The following is a 19,537-nucleotide window of genomic DNA, read 5'->3' as shown; positions in this document are numbered from 1 at the left end:
CTGAGAACACTTAAATCTTGCACAAGTGCATGGGTAGTATTAGGACAGATGTATCCTATTAGAACACACGTCATACTGTGTCTATTTATTGTATACAGCAAGAATTCCTGCACTAGTAATTGCATTTCCCTAAATACTCATTTCCTAACAGTGAGCAGCAGAGGGCTCTAAAACATCAGGCTTTCAGGGCAGCTTGAAGAGTCAATATGGGGATAGAGATTTCCTTCTGCCTTACAAGGTTTAGTCTTTAGGTTTAGTCTGCCTTACAAGGGTTGTCCATCAAGGCACTAAAAATACCATCCCAAGCAGAAATGAAGGCTGATCTATCCTAAATGCTCTACCGTTTCTTAAACTTCCTATTAATTTGGCCATGACTGTGTGTAATCCCCACAATGACAGACACGGCTTGAGGAAGATGATCTGGCACTTTTTCCACTATTAGGAAATAGAGAATTACTCACTGGATTTTTTTCTGAACTGCACTTGAATAGGAGGCTTTTAAAAACCAGTCGTGCATATTAATTAATGAAATGACATAGCAGTAATAGTAATGTCATATATTTCATGTTTAGAGTCACCAAGGGCTGGTTCTCCTTCAAATCAATCATACAGAAGGCTGTTGAAACTAGATGTTACTCATGTTGTTTTTACAGTCTCACAGAGCCCATCAGAGAATCTTCCTCATAACCATCCTCTCCTTTCAAAACACCTCCAGTTCAATCACTACAAAGAGGAAGAGAGTAAATAATCCCGCAGCACTGCTGCTAACACTGAAATATGTGAGTGATGGTGCCCTCCCTTGAAGTTGTATCTCACGAGAAAACACAATTGGATCCGATTCTTTTGCATTTAGATAAAAAATGGCATCTCTCTCCAAACTACTTTGAAACCAACTTTCAAGATGTTCTACATCTTTCTCTGTAATTATTCTGGATGTTTCTTTATGTGACGTTGCCATCCTCTGTTATTTTTGTTCTGTTAGTGAAAAAGACCATGTATTTTTCACTATGACTTCAAAAACATTTACAGTCAATCTCTCTCTCTCTATATATATATATTAATCAAATCCAATCTTAATTCCCTTTGAAGTAAATGCTTCCTCAGAAATTCCAAAAAGACCATGAACAAACACAAGTAAGTGTTTAAACATCGGTTACTTCAAGTCACTGCATTAATATTTACACCTCATTTTCAAAGAGTAATTGGAAGAAGAAATTGGCAGTACCCAGCTTTAATCACGGCACCCCTCTGCTACAACATTTAACTGGCCCTTAGGGCATAGTAGATTGCTTTTTGTATAGGTAAAAGAAGTCAAATGACTGCACTGCAACCCAGTAAAGGAAAAGTTGGGCAGGATGTGCAACACAGCGTGATGCCTTTCAGTCACTGCCCAATGTCTCTAATGAGATGATTCCATTTGCTGTTCAACTTTGGTGATAGTTGTGTCCATCCCAGCAATGGTAACGCAGAGTTTAAGGCTGAGGTAGTAAAAGAGAGGATTAAACAGGTGCTACACACACAGGTAGGTCAGAGTAAAATAGTACCTGTGTATATTGCAGACAAAGCACAAGCAACCAGAACATTGCATTGTCAGAAATGTACCCAAACTTACCATTCATGGTCTCACTGTTTTAGTGTTTCCATCAGATTTTCCCCTTCAAAATAATAAATAAAACAATAAAAGCTTAAATTGCTTAAATTCTTACCAGGAAAATGACTGCACACCCACAGCGAGTTGGCTGCCATAGAAAGACCACGCACTTCAGACACCATTCTGACCCCTGCTGGAAATTACCTTCCATCAGTGGCCGTTGGCATCATCTACTACAGTTCTTAAGCCTTCTCTGCATGAATTGGAAGAAGATATAGCCACAGTCAATCAGGGTTTGTTCCACTTGAAACTAAGCTTATCAATACCTTTAATATCTCACTAAAGACAACCCACTGCCCAGTGCATGTGGGCCATTCACCTTGGCTGCAACCACAGCCATTTCTGCAGCCAACCTACTAAGAGATAAGCAGCAGAATCTGCCTGGTAGCATTCTTTTGGGTACTGAGCATTCCCTGTCACTAAAAATTTCTTCTAGAACAACTACGTATTTGATAGCTGAAAAAATGTACAGAAAAAACATGTTTTTCTGATGCTGTTTTTAATCGAATGCCGTGCCCTGAGAGATGCATCAGAAAATGAAGACATTGCTGTATTTATCTCTATGAAAAAGAAAACCTGGTGTTCCAACAGCTTAAGGATTTTAATTTACAAATGCACTTGTCAGAAAAGAAATGCTTTTAAAAAGCAAACAAAACCTTTCTTGTGGGTTTCCTGCTTGTCAAGAGAATCCAAGCTCTATATTCAGTGCCATGCGTATCCCCTGTCATCTGTGAAAGTTTCTTACTGGAGGAAGCAGAGCTGTTGAAACACAGAATCAGTTCCATTTACTTCACTAACCCCAGGTGGTACTTCTAAGGAAGCACAGCTAAGAATATAACAGGTTATTGAGCTGTTAGGGACAACATCACATCTGACTGTGAAACTTGCCAACCTTGCCACCTGCACGGCCAACAGCAATAGCCACTCCTTGCTCTCCTGCATATAGACAAGATGGATGTGGTTAACACCATAAGGATACTTCAAAACACCCAAAAATGTCAAGAAGCACATTGTGTTTTACCCACATTTTAATAAAAAGCCTTTATGAAGTGACAGCCATTTCAAACAGAAGATTATATAAGAACTCAGAGGTCTTTTCCAACCTCAGCACCTATAACCCAAGCCTGCATCAATCTGAGTACTGTTCAAATCCTAAGCGTAGGAAAATGTTTTCAGTGTGACCACTTAAATCTAATTTAAAAGATCTCGACAAAGATTGCTGTCTGTATACACAACCCCCAGCCCTGCAAATATTACCAGACAAAAGCATCTGGGATGAACAAGGAGCTCCTGGACATACTTGGACACAAAAAGGAAGCCCACAGAGGGTGGAAGTAAGGACACACAACCTGGGAGGAATAGAGAGATGATGTCTGAGCAGCCAGAGATCAAATTAGGAAAGCTAAAGTCCTGATAGAATTGAATCTGGCTAGTAAGGCAAGTATAACAAGAAAGGCTTCTATGTCAGTGATAAAAGGGATAGAAGAGAAACAAGGGAAAATGCAGGCCCTGTCCAAAAAGAAATGGGAGACCTGCTTACCAAGGGCACTGAGAAGGCTGAAGTAGTCAATGACTTTTTTGCCTCATTCTCCAGCACTATGTGCTCTAACCACACTGCCCAATCCACAGAAGGGGGCTGGGGGACTCATGGTAGGCATCAGAGGAACCTGAAGGTGCTCAAGTCCTTGGGACTATCACCTGATGAGACACATCTGAAGGTCCTGAGGGAGCCAATGGGTCAAGCTTGGTAAGGCACTATCCATCGTGTTGGAGTAGTTGTGATGGCTTGGTGAAGTTCCTCTGACTGGAAAAGGGAAAATATAATTCCCAATTCTGTAAAGGGAAAGCAGGAATACCGGGGGAACCACAGGTCAGTCAGTCTCATCTGTGCCGAGTTTGTGGAGTTAAGCTAAGGCAATGTGAAAGAAAGAGGTGACTGGGGACAGCCAACATGAATTCATTAAGGGCAAATTGTGCCTGACAATTTTGGTGGCCTTCCATGACAGAGTTAGAGCACTGATGTATAAGGGAAGAGTAGTCATGTCATCTTCCTGGGCTTGTGCAAAGAATTTGATTATAAATATGGGCATCATTATCAAAAAGAAGTGTGCGATTCCAAAGTACCACTGAATTTTAAGTATGGAATACAATCACAAAATATTCTCATGCATTTCCATCAGCATTTATGTCTTAGCAGCCATAAAGCTGCTGAACTCTAATATATGTGCATTATTGTCTTAAATTTCATCATTCGTAGACAACGTGTCATATTAGTCAAGACTTCAAAATACAGAAGAAACTTAAACTAATAGAAAGACTGTCTATCTTTGATCATACAGTGTATTTCATAGTATTTGTTCCTACAGCTTATTTCATTTGCATACTTACCTCAAAAGGTCTTGAAATCTCTCAAAGAAGTTTCTTTTCCTGTTGCTGATTCTGATGTTTTAAGTTTAAACATTATCAGTCATTCTGAAACAATAATACAGATTGTCTGCTGCAGGATTACACTTGGGACACTGAGCTACTAAGAGACAGAAGAGTCACCATCTGCAGGTTCTACATGGAGAGAGCAAAAACTGCACATTTGATTCTGTACAATGAAAATGCATAACTCCTAACAGCAACCAAATGCTTACTGAGAAACGTTAGGATTTTGATGGGGCAAAGATTACCTTAACACACCTGGAATTGCAGTGTTCTTGAAGCATGCTCAGACATTCATAAGAGGTGGAACAAGCAGCTCAATTTCAGACAGTTACCTAAATGCTCTAAATTACTGCAGCTCTGAAAAACAGCATTAGCAAACAGACACTGCTGCAAGGAGCACAAAACCATATTTTCTTACATAAGAAAGTTCAACTTGTTATATTGCACATCACTTAGAAATATTTTAAAGCCCGTTTAAACAAAACATATTCACTATTACTTTACCTTCAAGTTCCCCCTCAATGTTCTGCTATTATGGTGTTAACTTAGCAGGGACAGACACTGCTTTTTATATATATTTAACTGTTCACAGACTTCTGGGGCTTAAATTTAGACTTGCTGAAATTATTCTTCTACAGTTGCCAGTTAAGTCACATATCTTAGTCTTGCAACACATGCACGGTCCATTCCCAGAAGTAGTTCCCAATGGGGGTCATGATTTTAGGCAGTTTTCCTTCTAGCTCATCATCTCTTCCAGAATACTGCGCTATTTTATGTCAAGGCCAAGGAAATATTGACAGATGTCAGTACTGCCAAAATGATATAATCTAACCTGGAGAAGAATTAATTAAAAAAATGAAGACAAAGGTATGCATTTAAATATATATTGATACATAAACAAATATCATGAATCATAGAATCAATAGAGATGGGAAAAGTCCTCCAAGACCAGCCTGTCCAGCCCTAACCCATCCCCACCAATGTTGCTCACAAGTCCATGGCTCTCAGTGCCACATCCATGTGGTTCTTGAACACCTCCAGGGATGCACTAAGTAATTCAAAACCTGAGGATATAGGCACACTGAAATGATACCAAATGTGCCTTAAATTAATGGATAACTACTTCATAATGACACCGTTAAAATAGTTTGCACTGAGCCCCCTGGGGAATGTAGTAGTTCTCTTCTGAGCAGGTACCCAGAACTGGAGTATAAACACTTTAACTCCCAGCGTACTAGATGATGTTATGATATGGAATACCTGTAACCAAAAATCATAAAACCATGAGAATGAAAAGGGAAAAAAAAAAGTGTATCATGTGAAGAATTAATGTCTTTTTCATCAGCAAACACAATACAAATATCATTTATACACCAGTAATGGAAGTCTTGAAGAGAAAAGGCATAGTGTGACAGGATTTTGTTTACTCAATATACGGACTGAATTCCATCATTCACTCCATATTCAGCATAGATTTGGTGCAACCACTCTCATTTTACTAAAGAACAACCTAGTAATTATTATTTTCTATAGCTGAAATTCACAGTTCAGAATCCTACAAGGCACGAGACAAACATCACTGTAAAGCTCATTTCTCTCCAGATTAGAGCTCCAAGCTCCTCCACAGCGTAACAGCTTAATTAAAAAAAATACCAGAGTAAGTCTTTGATCTGTTATCAGCAGGTACTCCAGCATGCTTACAATGTTGCTGGGTTTTTGGTTTTGTTTTTTTTTCCCCACTTCATTAAGCATTTAAGGAAAAGAAGATACACATTAATAAAGTGCGCATCAGAGGATTCTTTAATTCTTTTCACATGCACAACCACCTGCATTCAGACTGATTTGCTCTTGTTCGCCTTGCTTCTTCCAGCATTGATTTTCCAGTGCAGAAGGAATTTCTTCATTCTAGAAGCAACAGAAATAATTATTTATGCATGCAAGGTTTGCAGACCATCCAACTGCTGCCACAACAGCTCATTAACAGCACTTAACGCTGTTGGAAGACAGACACAAACATAGGCAGCCATTTTCTGCCTTCCAAGCATTGCCTCCTCGCCTCTCCAAATACCTTGATGGAGGCATGAAATGTGTAGCTAAAGCCTACTGCTTCTGCAAAAGGCAAAGTACAGTAGGTAGACATAAGTATTACTTTATATTAACCCAAGTACTAACATGCCATAGTAAAATACCATAACCGCAAAGGTTACTTTCTTCACCCTAAACATCATTCTGCCATTGCCAGTAATGGGGCAGAACTTTTAAGCTAACTGTGCCTGACATAGTGGTGTCAGAAGAGGCAGAACATGTTCACTATGGTTTCAGCTTCCCTGGGCGGACAGCTTTTAAATCTTACCAGTCTTCCAAACATTCCCAACGTACCATCCTTAATTCTGCAGTTAATGACATACATAATGAAATAAGGTCATGATTATTTGGTGAATTTTTAAATACATTCTATGTAACATGAAAGGTAGGGAATGAAAGAATTAACTTGCCTATTAAAATTTAGCACATATACAGAAAATACTAGAAATATTCTTACTTTAAGGTTAAATAAGTAAGGAAAACAAAGACTAACAAGCAGGAGAACTTTTGATTCTTTCCATATTGAGTACTCTTTAAATTATTGAAAATACCATTGCAGGACTTAACACTCTATTAAGCTGGCATTTTATCATACAAAGATAAACAACATTATTAATGAAGCTGGTTAACTTCAATTATTTTTGTTCTTATTCTTCTTACCTGAAATTGGAAAATAATTTCAAGTTGAGTAACCTGTAATACAGATGTCTTTCGCGCAGCCATTGAGGTATGGGTGTGGCCTCCATTTCTCCTATTTTCAGGTTTAAGTGAAACTAGAGTGGAAAAAGGGAAATGTTACACAGCTGCTTGTTAAAATAATTCAGTGTTTTCTGAGTCTTCATTATCAAATACATAGGGCAGAACTACTGATGACCTTGACAGTGGTAACACATGCAATACTGAATAAGATGAATGGAGAATAAAAGCCTCTTGGAAATATTTCCAACACAGCATGGGCAGATGTATTCACCTGAAGGATGCTCAACATGCTGCCTTTTGTCAGCAAATTCCCCCCCAAAAAAACTTTCTTTAACCTCTTCCATATCTTTCAGGTAGGAAAACAGCATCTTAAAGCAATAACATGCTAAGCAATCAGATTTTCATTCTCCAGAGAGAATGTTCGCCCCTGTATGAAGGGATATAAAATTTAAAAACAGTAAATCAGTTTATTTCCTTTTCCAGTTATGGACTAATGTCTGGCTGGCACAAATGCAGTAAACCAGCAATAGACAGATGCCCTTATATAGGAATTTTCATTATCCTCATTTTAGAGTATATATCTTCATTATAGGAGCATAAGAAAGGGAAAATTGGGTACTCAGTGCTAAATAATTATTTAGAATGAATCATTCTCTGCTTTAGCTAAAGGAAGCAATAGATCTTTTATTACAAGACTGTGGAACAAATAGCTTTGCATTTAAATCAACATCATATTTCAAATCTACGTACTAGTGCAGGCATCCCAAAGGCAAAGAAAGTAGTTTGCAGCCTTGTTTGCCCAGACAAGTTGCCAACATTTACACCCTTCTTCCAATTCAGTTTCATAAAAGCTCAGTACATCCATTGGCAGCAAATACATCTTCCCCATTTTGACACAAATAATTGCATCAGTTTCTAAGCTGAGCCCGTAATTGTCTGACATTCAAATAATGTATCATCTAAAAGTTTAACTTTAGCAGCCAGCAACAATCCAATTATGTACATTATGCAAATTATGCAATTATCACTCATTCCATGCAAGGTTGGTGTCATACTTGTTCAAAACTTTACTGATGCTTAGGAGAACAAGGGATTGAAAACTGAGGAAAAAATCCAATTCGCCTCTTTACAAAAAGATATACAAACTGATGAAACCTCATGCAATGTGGTGATCGTATTCTTAAAGGGTATTAATTTCAGGGCTTCTTTTATGCATTTCAGTAGTCTGCACAATATAAAGTATTTTACTTCACTTTCAGCTAAGTGATTGAGATTATCCAGTATAGTCACCAAGAAATCATCAACGCAAGGACAATGGAGAGGGTAGCTTAGAGCTCGGCTACCTGAAGGCTTATATACATTTACACCAACTACAAAAGCTCATTCTGCGCAGAAAATATACTTCTTTCTTTGTTTTGGTGGTTATGGTTAGTTGGTTACATATGGAAATGTTGACAAGACAAAACAAAACTAAAATGTTGACAAAACTCAGTAAAGCACTGAGAACCTGCATATTCACAACACAAAGAACAGAAGAAAAATGAGCAAAAGGTGAGCAGTGTTAAGCCCAAAGCCAGCAGAAGGCTCATCTTTAGGAGGGACCAGAAAGCTATTCAGTGAAGAAGGCAACATAACAAGGATGTGGTAATAAATGAAAAGCAAAATGTTCTTTCTATGGAGATCTCCACTTTATTTTCATACAATACACTACCTTAGATGCAAATGACGCTGTAATAGTCCAATATTCTTTGCTGCGCATAGCTCTACTTGTAGAGACAACATGTAAATTGTATGGGTTGTAGGGAACTCTAAGATTGTTTTTGTATTTTTGAAGACAATATACGTATTCACCACTATCTCTTGGCGTCAAAGGTCTCTGTCAAAACATAAAATTATAAGTACATACATAATTTATTTTTTCCATGATGACAAGCTGTATGTCTCTAGATTACAGCATAAGAAAAAGTACGCGATTCTTCTAGTAATAAACAATACAGAATTTACCTGAAAGCTATTCTATTATCACTTTTTGAATTCTATTATTTACACTCGTAATAATTATTCCTCAGTTCTTCCAACAGCAAGCTAAATATTACTTGTAGAGAAAACAGTCTCCTGGGACCCTATTAGCATATTGCAACTTTCAAAATCCAAAGTTGATGAAACTTTTCTGTAATTTCATTACTCCATGTTATCTTTCTCCCTCTATAAATACAGTATATGTGTTTGTCTTTGAATGCACCAAATAAGAGACTACAGGAGATTCCTGTTTGGTCACCTGAAGAGCACAAGGCCCAGTCTCACTCATAGACCCAATACTTGGTGCATCTAATCAGGACAGGCATGGGCTGTATGGTTCTAAGGCAAAATGTATTGCTTTCTGATGGGGAAAAACTTCCAGGAGATAAGTATTTTATATATATAACCAACATCATTTCTGGATGTGCAGTTGCATAGGATGTTGAAGGGAAAGAAAAAGTCACCGTAAGCGCCAACTTCTGAAGCCTGGCCACTTCAGCCTCTCTGTCTAAACACTCGCGGGATGATAACTTTGTTTGCCAGCCAAATTTGCCACGAAGTCTCAAAATGTGCATTATAACATCATCATCAGTTGGCTCTGGTACATCAAGAAAAGCAAAGAAAAACAGTAATTTCTTTTTCCCTTAAATATAAAGACTTTTGATTCAATGCATATATATAATAAGCATGGAGCATCAGTGTAATGACATTTAAACTAAATTGAAAGATGCTGAAAACCCATCTCAAAGTCTCTCTCTCAAAAATAAAACAAACCATTATACATTCTAAACATATTGTGCTGTAATTGAAGTACACTGGTTCAATTGACTTCAAAGTAATTTCATTTTCCAGTGATTTTACACTAATATTTGGTGTATTTTACACAGTAAAATTCAAAGTACTCACTAGAAAAAAATCCAACTTAGTGCCCAAAGGTATCAATTCCTCCCAGTTTTCAGAATCAGCAACAGAGATTATTAACAGAGAAGTAATGTTCAAAATTTATTTTCCTCCACAATAATCTTGGAAGATGAGGAGGAAAACTCTTTGAGAATCTTTTATTTAAAATATTTTTTTTAATTGAAGCTAAACATCACTTATAAATAACTTTAAAATAAGTCTTAAATTACTGCATGGAAACAACTTGCAGTACAAAATTAGGTATGAAAAATACGGTGAATATGGAAGATGAAGATGTTAGCCTTCCCTGTGCACATGTGCTTTTACTTCAAGGGCAGAAGGATGAGGAAAGGGAATAGCAGTTGTGTATATTCTTTTTTATAACAATGGAAATCTGACAAAAATAGACACATAACTACAAGCACAGTCTTCCCCACGGGGCTACAACCTGCATACCTGTTTCATCATATGAATAAACTTTTGCTCTTCTAGGCTTCTTCAGAGAACGTTCAACATTTGGCTGCTCACAAACCTTTTTCAGGCATTTCGGTTCCAAATCAGACTTCCGTATTTCAGTCTTTCTATCTGCAAACAACACATTAAAACAACAAAGGAAAATGTTACACATTGAAAGCAGATCACTGCACACAATAATTATTTAATTCAAGTTATGCTTGCTACAAATTTACATTTCTGAAACTTCTACTACCACTTGTGATGGTCTTACTTTACAGAGACATACAAGATTTTTGTTGAAAATACAATAAAAAAAATACAAAATGCATGAATTGGCATCAGGTACTTCAGTAGGGTTGGATAAGAAATGTAATGCTTATTTTCATCTGCATTCCATGAGGTGAGAGGATCACATTCAATTTCATCCTGTGTTTGGCTCTGATTATTACTAGAAAATCTTTTTACCCATCCTGAAATTGAATCCATATAATCCATATTGTGGTCCTGAGTGAGCAGAGGTAGGACCAGATGGCCTCCAGAGATCCCTTTGGCTAACCACAGTCAGTTTGAAACTCACAATGACATTTGAAGAGCAAGTCTTCGTGTGCAGTTTCATATTGCAGTATTTACTACTTCCATCAATTATGATTTTGCATTTTAGAGAGTTGATCTCACTTCCTGGTTTAAGAAAATCCAACGTGATCCCAGGAGGAAAGGAGAAACAGTCATAGCCAGGGAAAAAAGCCTATTCAAGACCTGCTACATGGTCTTCTCACTTAAAGAAACTTGTTTAAAAACAACACCACATACTCATGCACTTTGCAGGTAGCATACTGAGCTAAATTCCGTGTTCTGTCTTCATTATCCCATTTTATTATTATTTTAAAGATGCCAGCTTCTGCAAGACTGTTTTCACATATTTATAACAATAAGGAAAGGAAGTCATTTTTTACTACTCCATGTTTCTGTCATTTTAAGTACTTTACCATATAGAGTTGAAGAAGGTAATATGCCATTATTGTCCTCTGTGGTTGTGGATGCTACTTTTGCTATGCTCATCTTCAGCTCCATTGCCTCGCGGTCAGACCCTCCCATGTGCTGACAAACAGACTCTTCTCTTTCATCTTTATGTTTTTTTGAGGGTCTAAAAATTATGCAAATGTAAGGAAACGAAACAACAAACCTGAAGATCCAGACATACAATACAATAGAAAAATCAACTAAGCTATTACTTGTGTCATTGTATACATTTATGTTAAAGTGCAGCTGTCCTTTGGTACAGATTTTGAAGTTTATTGTTATAACAGTGAGAATGTCATCAAAATTAAAGTAGTTCTCCAGATCTCGACATCTCCCAGTCAGGGTTTAGAGGCAAGAGATCAATTTGTTCAAAAGCCACTGTGAAGAAACCAATGCCCATAAAATTACCCCAAGGATAAAAACAACTCAAGTGTGGTTTTAATCCAACCCACAGAAATCAGGAATGGAAGTTTGCATGTAAGAAGGCATTCTTGTGTCTACAGCATGGGAAAACTACTTTCCTTTCTCACCACATGTACAAAAAGGAAAAGGAGACAACCCACGCCAGAGGTCAGGGGATTGCAGGCTTCTAGAACTTCCTGCTCTGTGTAGCCATTAAGGACAGAACTGGGAGGTTCAGAAAAGGAAGAAACAATGAACCTGCTCTTTATGAGCTCGACTCGTGTACAGCAGAGCTGCAGCCCCAAACAGCCAGAATTACAATCAGGAAAAATTATAATGGTTATGCCGGAGTATTAATCCAGGCTTCATAGAACTCACAGGGAAGAAGTCACATAAGTCAGTCCATTGCTGTTTCATATTTAAACTAGTGGAGAACAAAAACTTATCGTAAGGAAAGGAACATGAGTTTACGTACACTTTAGAGCTCACACCACATTCTTCATTTATTTCTGCTTCGTGAAGAGTTTCTGTTCCTGCTCTGCACACCAACGTGTGAAGAATGGAGTACTTCTCTGCTGGAGATAGCTGGGAACAAAGAGCATTAATGTATAACTACTGAGTGAGTGGTCATGTGTTACACTCCCCAAAATACCAAAGAATAAGTTTATCTAAAAATTATGCAAAATGTTTTCAAAAGCTAAAGGATACCCTAATTCAGCTTTCATCAAAGAACATTTACTTCTTAAAATATATATCTCATGTGCATGAAATTTACTTATCAAAAAGAATCCTGATAAATGCCTTAAAAATAACCATGTGCCAAGTACTAAAATTAACACCTAGTATTTTCATACTGAGTATAGTGGCACATTAATATTTCTTTTTCCATCAACCTAAGCCTGAAATAGTTACAAGCCTTCAGAAAAAAAGAAAAAAACAGCAACAACAAAAAAAACCAAAATTTAGAACAAGGAACCACATAGTTTTGCAGGAAGCTTGTGCCGAACACTCAGTAAACAGATTTCCATTATTTATTGGAAATTAGGTTAATTTACATGGCATTATAGATGGAATAGTAGGTTAACATATATAAACCATAGAGGGCTGATTTGTTTGCATACCAGCTTCCCCTTTGTGCAATGGAACTTTGCCATGTTATATGAATTACTTGAATAAATGCTTTGGACAGTATATTAAAAAAATCTAGGATAAAATAAGGCATCTTGTGGTACCTCTGCTTTAGATTTGACAGCTACAACTTACTGCTGCGAGAAGGTATTGTAATGATGCCTTCTGTAGTATATTTGATAGGAGTAATTTAGTAATGCAAAACTACCTGCTATCTTTGCTTTAGAGAGACATAGGGTAGCAAGTCATGAACAAATTGAAAAGATTTCATTTCTTTCCACCTTACAAAACACCTCAATGTGCCCCAAAGTGCATCAGAACACAAAATCTGTTCTGTGAACAGTAATTCAATAATAATGTTATTGAAAACATGCCCATTCTTACCGGTTCGCTGCTGCCCCTCCTGCAGCTAGCTGGCCCACATACGATACAATTGCTTTTTGCCATAAGCAGCACCTCTGATCTCTCTGCTTCAAAACGGAGATGAGACTCTAATTGTTCTTTCAGCATTGTGTTTTGCCTGTCCATCTGCCATTGACATCCTTTGTCCTAACAGTAAGAAAACATCAATTAAGTGAAACCTGCAACAATGACCATTTCCACATCGCACACCTAAAGTGAACTTCACACTTGAGAAGACCCACAGGCACCATCAGAAATCAAGTGGTGTGGGGACAGTTGTGGATATTAATATAGGGAAACATAGGATTTGTTAGTTTCAATCTGTGTTATAGATAGATACCTTAGAGCCCATGCATGTCAAAATATAAGCATTAAGTGCTATTAAAATAGTGTGTTGGAAAGCTGAAGAAAGATGAGGCTGTACTATCAACCTTGCCTTTAAGATTCATACATGTAAAACAGTCACTGTACCTTAATGAACTAAGGCATGACCAGTGGATCATGAGCATATTTCAGCACAATAAATACTGAGGTGAAACAGGCAATCCATATTGGGTCAGGTCTACCAAAAGAAGCTCAAAGAAAGCACACAATCATTGGGAACCTTAGCCCTGCTCACCATTTCCACAGTTGTGCTGATCGACCAAGGGCAGCTGGGTGGGATGGGCAGGGTCTGCAGAGCTGTGAGGTGTGATGGCAGCCCTCACCCTGCTGCTCCTTCTCCAGCTGTTGGAGGGCCGTTGGGGCCTGGAGGGCCAACGGCTGTCCCTGTGGGCCCTGCCTGGCCATGGGTTGGCTGCCCATTGGCTTGGTAGCTACACCACCTCCAAACTGGATTTTTTTTATTATTATTATTATTTTTAAGATAAAACTGTTTAGTACTTTGACATCTTGAACTCAGTCCACTTTTTCTTGAGCCCCTACTGCATGAAGATGATATTCTTTCACTTGTCTTTTATTAATAGTAAAATTAGAACAGAATTAAAATAACAAACTGTATTTCAAGAAATATAAAGAGATTTTAACTGGACTGTCAGACACAGCTGGAGATATATCAAGGAAAAGCAGTTTGCTCAGAACAAACTCAAGCATACATGATTTGACTGTACAAGGCTTTTCTAAAGTTTGAAATCGTAAAGTAACCCTTTATTTGCCAATCTGAAACCCTTATACCCAAACAAAATAAGATCTAATCATGTTAATATGAGTAACTCTGACTTGGTGAGTGAGTGACAGATGTCACAACAAGGAAATGGAATCTCAAATAACACAAAAAATTAAATCCATGCACTCATGGACAGGAGATTTACATGCAGAGCTCCTGTTTAAACTACCCATAGTTTTGAGAACAAGAAAAACCTGGAATGCTGAAATAAGTTTTCCAGACAAAAATATGTGACCTAATTAATACCTACAGATTTTCCTGTCTGTTTATAAATGTTAGGCTCTATGAAAGATCCAGAAAGGAATGACTCCTGAGAATAGAGACTTTCAAGTGCTACCTCATTATTCTAGGACAGTTTCAGTTGAAAAATGTTCACTTTTAATCAAAGAATAAAATTCCTTTTCTCTAGATACTACTGTTAATCTGCATGCAATTAATTTAAGTAGTAATTGCCATTACACTTGCTGGCAGAAATAACTTCATGAATCCGGCTAATTATTGAAACCAGAAGTATTCTATGAAGCTTTTAAATCAAATTCAAATGTTTTACTTATTTTTGTAACACATGACTGTATTTACATATTATTTTGTAGGTTTACAAACAGTGATGTCTCTGCATGAGACTTTTGTGTCCTCTTTGTGCTGAGACAAATAGCATTACTGCAACAGTGACTGAAGGGTAACATGCTCCAAAACAAATAAAGTGAATTAAATTAAGATGAACACCTGCTGATAAAGTTATCATTTGCTAAAGCAAGCACTCTGCTTTGTTAAGAGACATGAGGAAATTCTTTAAAACAATTTTCACCATTAAGCATTAAAAAACAAATCTAAGGGCAAATGGGAAATACTGGGAAGGTTTAGGAAGTGCTAAGAGGAGCTGTGTTCTACTCTGATTCTAAACATGTAGAAACATAAATACTACATCTTTAAATAGATCATTTTCTGGGTATAACTGAAAATAACAAGAGCACGTTAATCAGCAAAGCAGCCTTGATCCACCTGTATCCTACAGATTTTTACTGAATTATATGGAATTCAGTCATTATCAGACTCACAGAATCATTAAGGTTGGAAAGGACCACTAAGATCATCTGAGTCCAACTGCCAGCCCATCCCCACCAATACAGCCCAATAACCACATCCCTCAGTGCCACGTTGTATAGTTGGAATAATACAAGTATAGTTGTAAATAGATAGCCAGAGGGTATCTATGGGAAAAACTCACCAACTCAGAGGCCTTCAGCAAAGATGAATAATGTCGAGGCTCACCACCAGAACTCCACAAAGGAGCCATCTCCAGAAAGAGATGCTCCCTTAGTGGTGGTCAGCCCTTAAATGGGATCTAGGAGAGGTGCAGTCAGGCCCCACTCCTTCCAGGAGCACAGCTGAATTACCTCCACCTGTGCTCCCACAGCTTGCCTCAGGTGGTTAATCAGAGGTTCAGGCTGTGATCAACAGTTTTCCTTACACACATCTCCACAGTTCTTAAACACCCCCCAGGGATGGTGCCTCCACCACCTCTGTGGGCAGCCTGTGTTAATGCCTCACTGCTCTTCCTCCTAATGTGCAACCTGAGAAGGAGTCTTTGTAGTAGACATAGATCCCGCTGTACTGAAAATCCCAGGAACGACATGAAAGAATTGTGTCTTTTTCTGAATCTACAGCTATTTACAATTCTATACATATATATGCACATATACAGTCTTTCTTACAGACACACACACACTCCTATAGCAGTTATATATATATAGTAGTATACAGAAGTTTTCTTACTCCCTGGTATAAAATTAAGTAGCCAAAATCAAATGCAATGTACTGGCAAAAAAAAAAACAAAAAAACCCCAAAAAAACAAAAAACAAAAAAAACCAACCAGTATCCATTGTGAAAAAAGAGCCTTTAATACTTTCAGACTTGAATGTCTTTCAGACTTTTAGGCAGCCTCAGGACGGATAAAGACAGATGGTTTTCCAGTAGCTGCAGCAAATTGGATTCTCAAGACTCTCCTGAAAAGCTTCCCCACAAGATGAGAGGACTTTGCTCCTCATACTAAAAATCCAAAGTCTTTTTACTTAAGAGAAAAAGTCAGTGAGTATATTATGTGAATAAACACAGGATAATAGATTAGAAACTGAACTGTAAATTGATGAGGGTAGAGAAGGGAATAAGAGCAAAAAGTGAAATTATCACTGAAGAATACAGATGCGGCAAACACATGAAATGAATAAAGCACCTTAAATAAACCAGCACAACATCCCAATGTCATTTTATACGGTGAAAAATGAAAACAAACCACGCACTTTGGGACCAGCTGACATATTCAGCCCAAAGCTTGTTTTAGAATGAAGCACTGGCATTGTATTCATGTCCCTGTCAGCTGCTGCTATTTCTTCACAGGGGATGATGTGATGAACAATCTGAGGGCTTCTTGAATTCCAGTGTGACCTTCCAAGAGGAATTCTGAGAACCCCTAACGACCTGTACAAGGTTTGTATACCTTCTTCTTCCCAGAAGGGAATCTAAGCTTTTTATTCTGGAATTCTCACTTGGTAAATACCAGCATCAGTACATTACCATGATATCAAACCAATATTAATTCTACAATAGTCAGATCTCACATGGAGGAAATGTATCTATTTCAACAGAAGAAAAAGGAATGGGGCAATGCCCTTGAACTGCATGATATAAAAAATAAAAGAGTGTGTTGCACTGACATGGAAAGTTTTGAAGAAGCCCATAACTTCTCTGTGTGAGAACTGAGAAGTCTGCAAACCAGACTGTTCCCTGATAAAAGATTCATCACTGTCCTCATGAAACATCAGAGTACTATTCTGTACTCTTTCCATATGAATTAAATACTCCTATTATTCCATTATTAATGTCTTAGTCATATATCATTATTTCAGTATGATTTTGATTTATGGTTTCTTTCTTATTGTGGAAGTGTCAGCAATATGGGTAAAGCCCACTGGAATTGGCGCAGAGGCCATTACTCGTGTTGCTCAGTCCCTTCCATTCTCTAAGCAAAATTCAGGCTCTGTTGAAGTCAATGCCAAAATAATAATGGTAATACAAAGTCCAGGGCAGAACTGTGCCTCTGAATTGTTTTTTGCCCAAAGTTTTTCCACACACGGGTTTCTCCCTGTTAGAGGAAGACCCGTGCCCCTGCACGGGCACATTCTCTATCACTTTTGATCTGTTACATCTGAAATCAGAGAGATGATCCCAAAAGGCTGGGAATTCTGTGCTGTAACACTTGTGTTCTTTCAGGTATTCAGATGTTAAGCAGCAGCAGTTACTCCCATAGATGGCTCATCAGACTTGTTAAGCTTAACAAAAATGAGTGGAGATATAAGTTGGTGTGGAACACTCACCATGAATGAGTCTGAAAGGAACAGGCTGCTACAATACAAACAACAAATAAAACTACCAGCGACTTTCCAGAGAACAGCACATAACCACGCAGCTTGGGCTTAGAAACATTAAACAGTGAAAGGAAACCAAAGGAAAAACAACTTCACACCTCAGTTTAATGACATGCAGTGTGGAATTTCTAAGTAAACTTAATAACAGATACCAAATGATCAGACTTCAGTTCTGACAGCAGCAGGCTCCTACAGTGCTTATAATTACAATTATTCTGTGCCACTCTGACTGGATGCTGAAGTCAGGAGCTCATCTTCAGGACCATACTCACCACCATCATTTTGCCTTGGCACTCCAGGTAAGTGCAGGTTCCCCAGCCTCCATACACAGAAGTGAGCTCACTTGCAATTCAGAAACATACACAAAAAGACAGAACACATTTATTTTTTTTCTTAAATCCCTTTTCCTACTTCACTTACTTCTACCGTTCTCTCATTATGTGTTTTTTTTGCCCCTGCCCCATCAGTTAACTTTTCTTGACTATCTGTTTGCTTCCCATGTCATCTTGATTCTTTCCTCCTAATTGAAGAGCACAGAACTTGTGTTTATTTATACCTTAATGACAGGTCTCCTTCTAATTCAGACACTCACTGGATGCTTGTGGGATGTGCTCAGATATTACAGCACTACACAAGGCCAAACATCTATCTAGCCCCTTTTTATACAACAGTAACTCACCCTCCCCATACATCATACTTACAGGAACTGCACAGCTGCATTTCAACATGCAGTTTATACAGGTCATAAGGTAAAACTACAATTCCTTTGTAGCATTTCCTAATTATTGTTACCATTAATATAGTTAAAATTATAATAACTTAAAACCCCCAAATTCATAAGTTTTGTTGAATGCTTTCTTTGTTTTCACTTACAGTGTAAGAAAACAGCTGGGGTTCATGCAGCTCTTGAAATCTTTTCTTACCCTTCTCCCTCCTGGAAGCCGTCACTCAGTCTGGGATAAGAAGCACAACATGTGCATTAGCATTCAGTGTGCGTTGCGACAGTGACTGACCGTCTCAAGCGGTTTTAGTAGAGACAGGTGGATTAAACTCCATGGGAACACAGAACTTAATCTGGGGCAATAACAGATGAAATCAAATCAGAGGTAAAAAAAAATATATCCTGTTTGACCATGCAGAGCTACATAACCACCGTGAAAAATAACATGAAAAATAACATAACCACCGCAACAAGCAGTTAATCATGTAACAAGTCAATGACATCATTCTCATAGTCTCCCAGAGAAGACTGTAGGGCACGGTTAGGGGACAGCTGACAGTGACTGCTTGCTGGACAGCTGATAACTTTGTTTAGGCCCTCTGTTACTCACTGTTTAATCTAAGGAATGTCAGATGTCATCACTTGATGGAAAGAACAACCTGGATCACAAGTGTTGTACATTTAGTAGATCCGAGTTGGAGCAAGCACAGTAATCAGAACTACATCAAAACATCAAGACTTCACAAGTCATTTTCTCTAATAATGCTCCTTGCCTTGACAAAGTAGGCTACCTGCTCACTTCTTTAGCACAGATTCCCACTCCAGATAGGGAATCAGAGGTTCTAAGTCATATTTTTAGACTGAATATAAGGAAGACACTTTTCATAATACAGGTGGTGAGTCACTGAAACTGATTGCTCAGAGAGGTGGTGGATGTCCAGTCCTTGGGAGCATCCACAGTCAGGCTGGAGGGGCTCTGAGCACCCTGATCTGCTGCAGGCATTCTTGTTCAGTGCAGAGGAGTTGGATTAGA

General features: G+C 38.1%; 1 protein-coding gene across 3 annotated transcripts; it reads right to left on the bottom strand.

Moving 5' to 3' along the window:
- Positions 1-5,858: 5,858 nt before the first annotated feature.
- DNAH14 (dynein axonemal heavy chain 14) lies at positions 5,859-18,734 on the bottom strand. 3 transcript variants are annotated; one of them, XM_085542996.1, is made up of 10 exons: positions 18,657-18,734; positions 18,056-18,125; positions 13,175-13,339; positions 12,138-12,247; positions 11,227-11,384; positions 10,241-10,369; positions 9,349-9,482; positions 8,577-8,741; positions 6,827-6,939; positions 5,859-5,986 (listed from the first exon to the last, which is right to left on the bottom strand). In XM_085542996.1, exons 1-10 carry the CDS (start codon positions 18,680-18,682, stop codon positions 5,914-5,916), a joined length of 1,143 nt encoding a protein of 380 aa, XP_085399122.1. In that variant the 5' UTR covers positions 18,683-18,734; the 3' UTR covers positions 5,859-5,913. The 3 variants fall into 3 exon arrangements, with proteins under 3 accessions (XP_085399122.1, XP_015712738.2, XP_015712739.2); XM_015857252.3 differs by lacking the exons at positions 18,056-18,125; positions 18,657-18,734 and adding an exon at positions 15,586-15,687; XM_015857253.3 differs by lacking the exons at positions 18,056-18,125; positions 18,657-18,734 and adding an exon at positions 13,812-13,894.
- Positions 18,735-19,537: the final 803 nt, after the last annotated feature.

The sequence above is a fragment of the Coturnix japonica genome, chromosome 3 (assembly GCF_054131305.1).
Source record: "Coturnix japonica strain WE chromosome 3, WE-NBRP24, whole genome shotgun sequence".
Lineage (NCBI taxonomy): Eukaryota > Metazoa > Chordata > Aves > Galliformes > Phasianidae > Coturnix > Coturnix japonica.
Note: the sequence above shows the minus strand (reverse complement) of the source record. Positions and strands in the feature narration are given on the sequence as shown.

Excerpts from the sequence above, each read along its gene's own strand:
- DNAH14 (XM_085542996.1), bottom strand. The coding sequence starts at position 18,682 with ATGAACCCCAGCTGTTTTCTTACACT. Across the intron at positions 18,126-18,656 it reads CCCAGCTGTTTTCTTACACT|TGAGCTCACTTCTGTGTATG; the intron begins GTAAGTGAAAAC and ends CTGAATTGCAAG. Across the intron at positions 10,370-11,226 it reads ACCTTCTTCAACTCTATATG|ATAGAAAGACTGAAATACGG; the intron begins GTAAAGTACTTA and ends TGTTGTTTGCAG.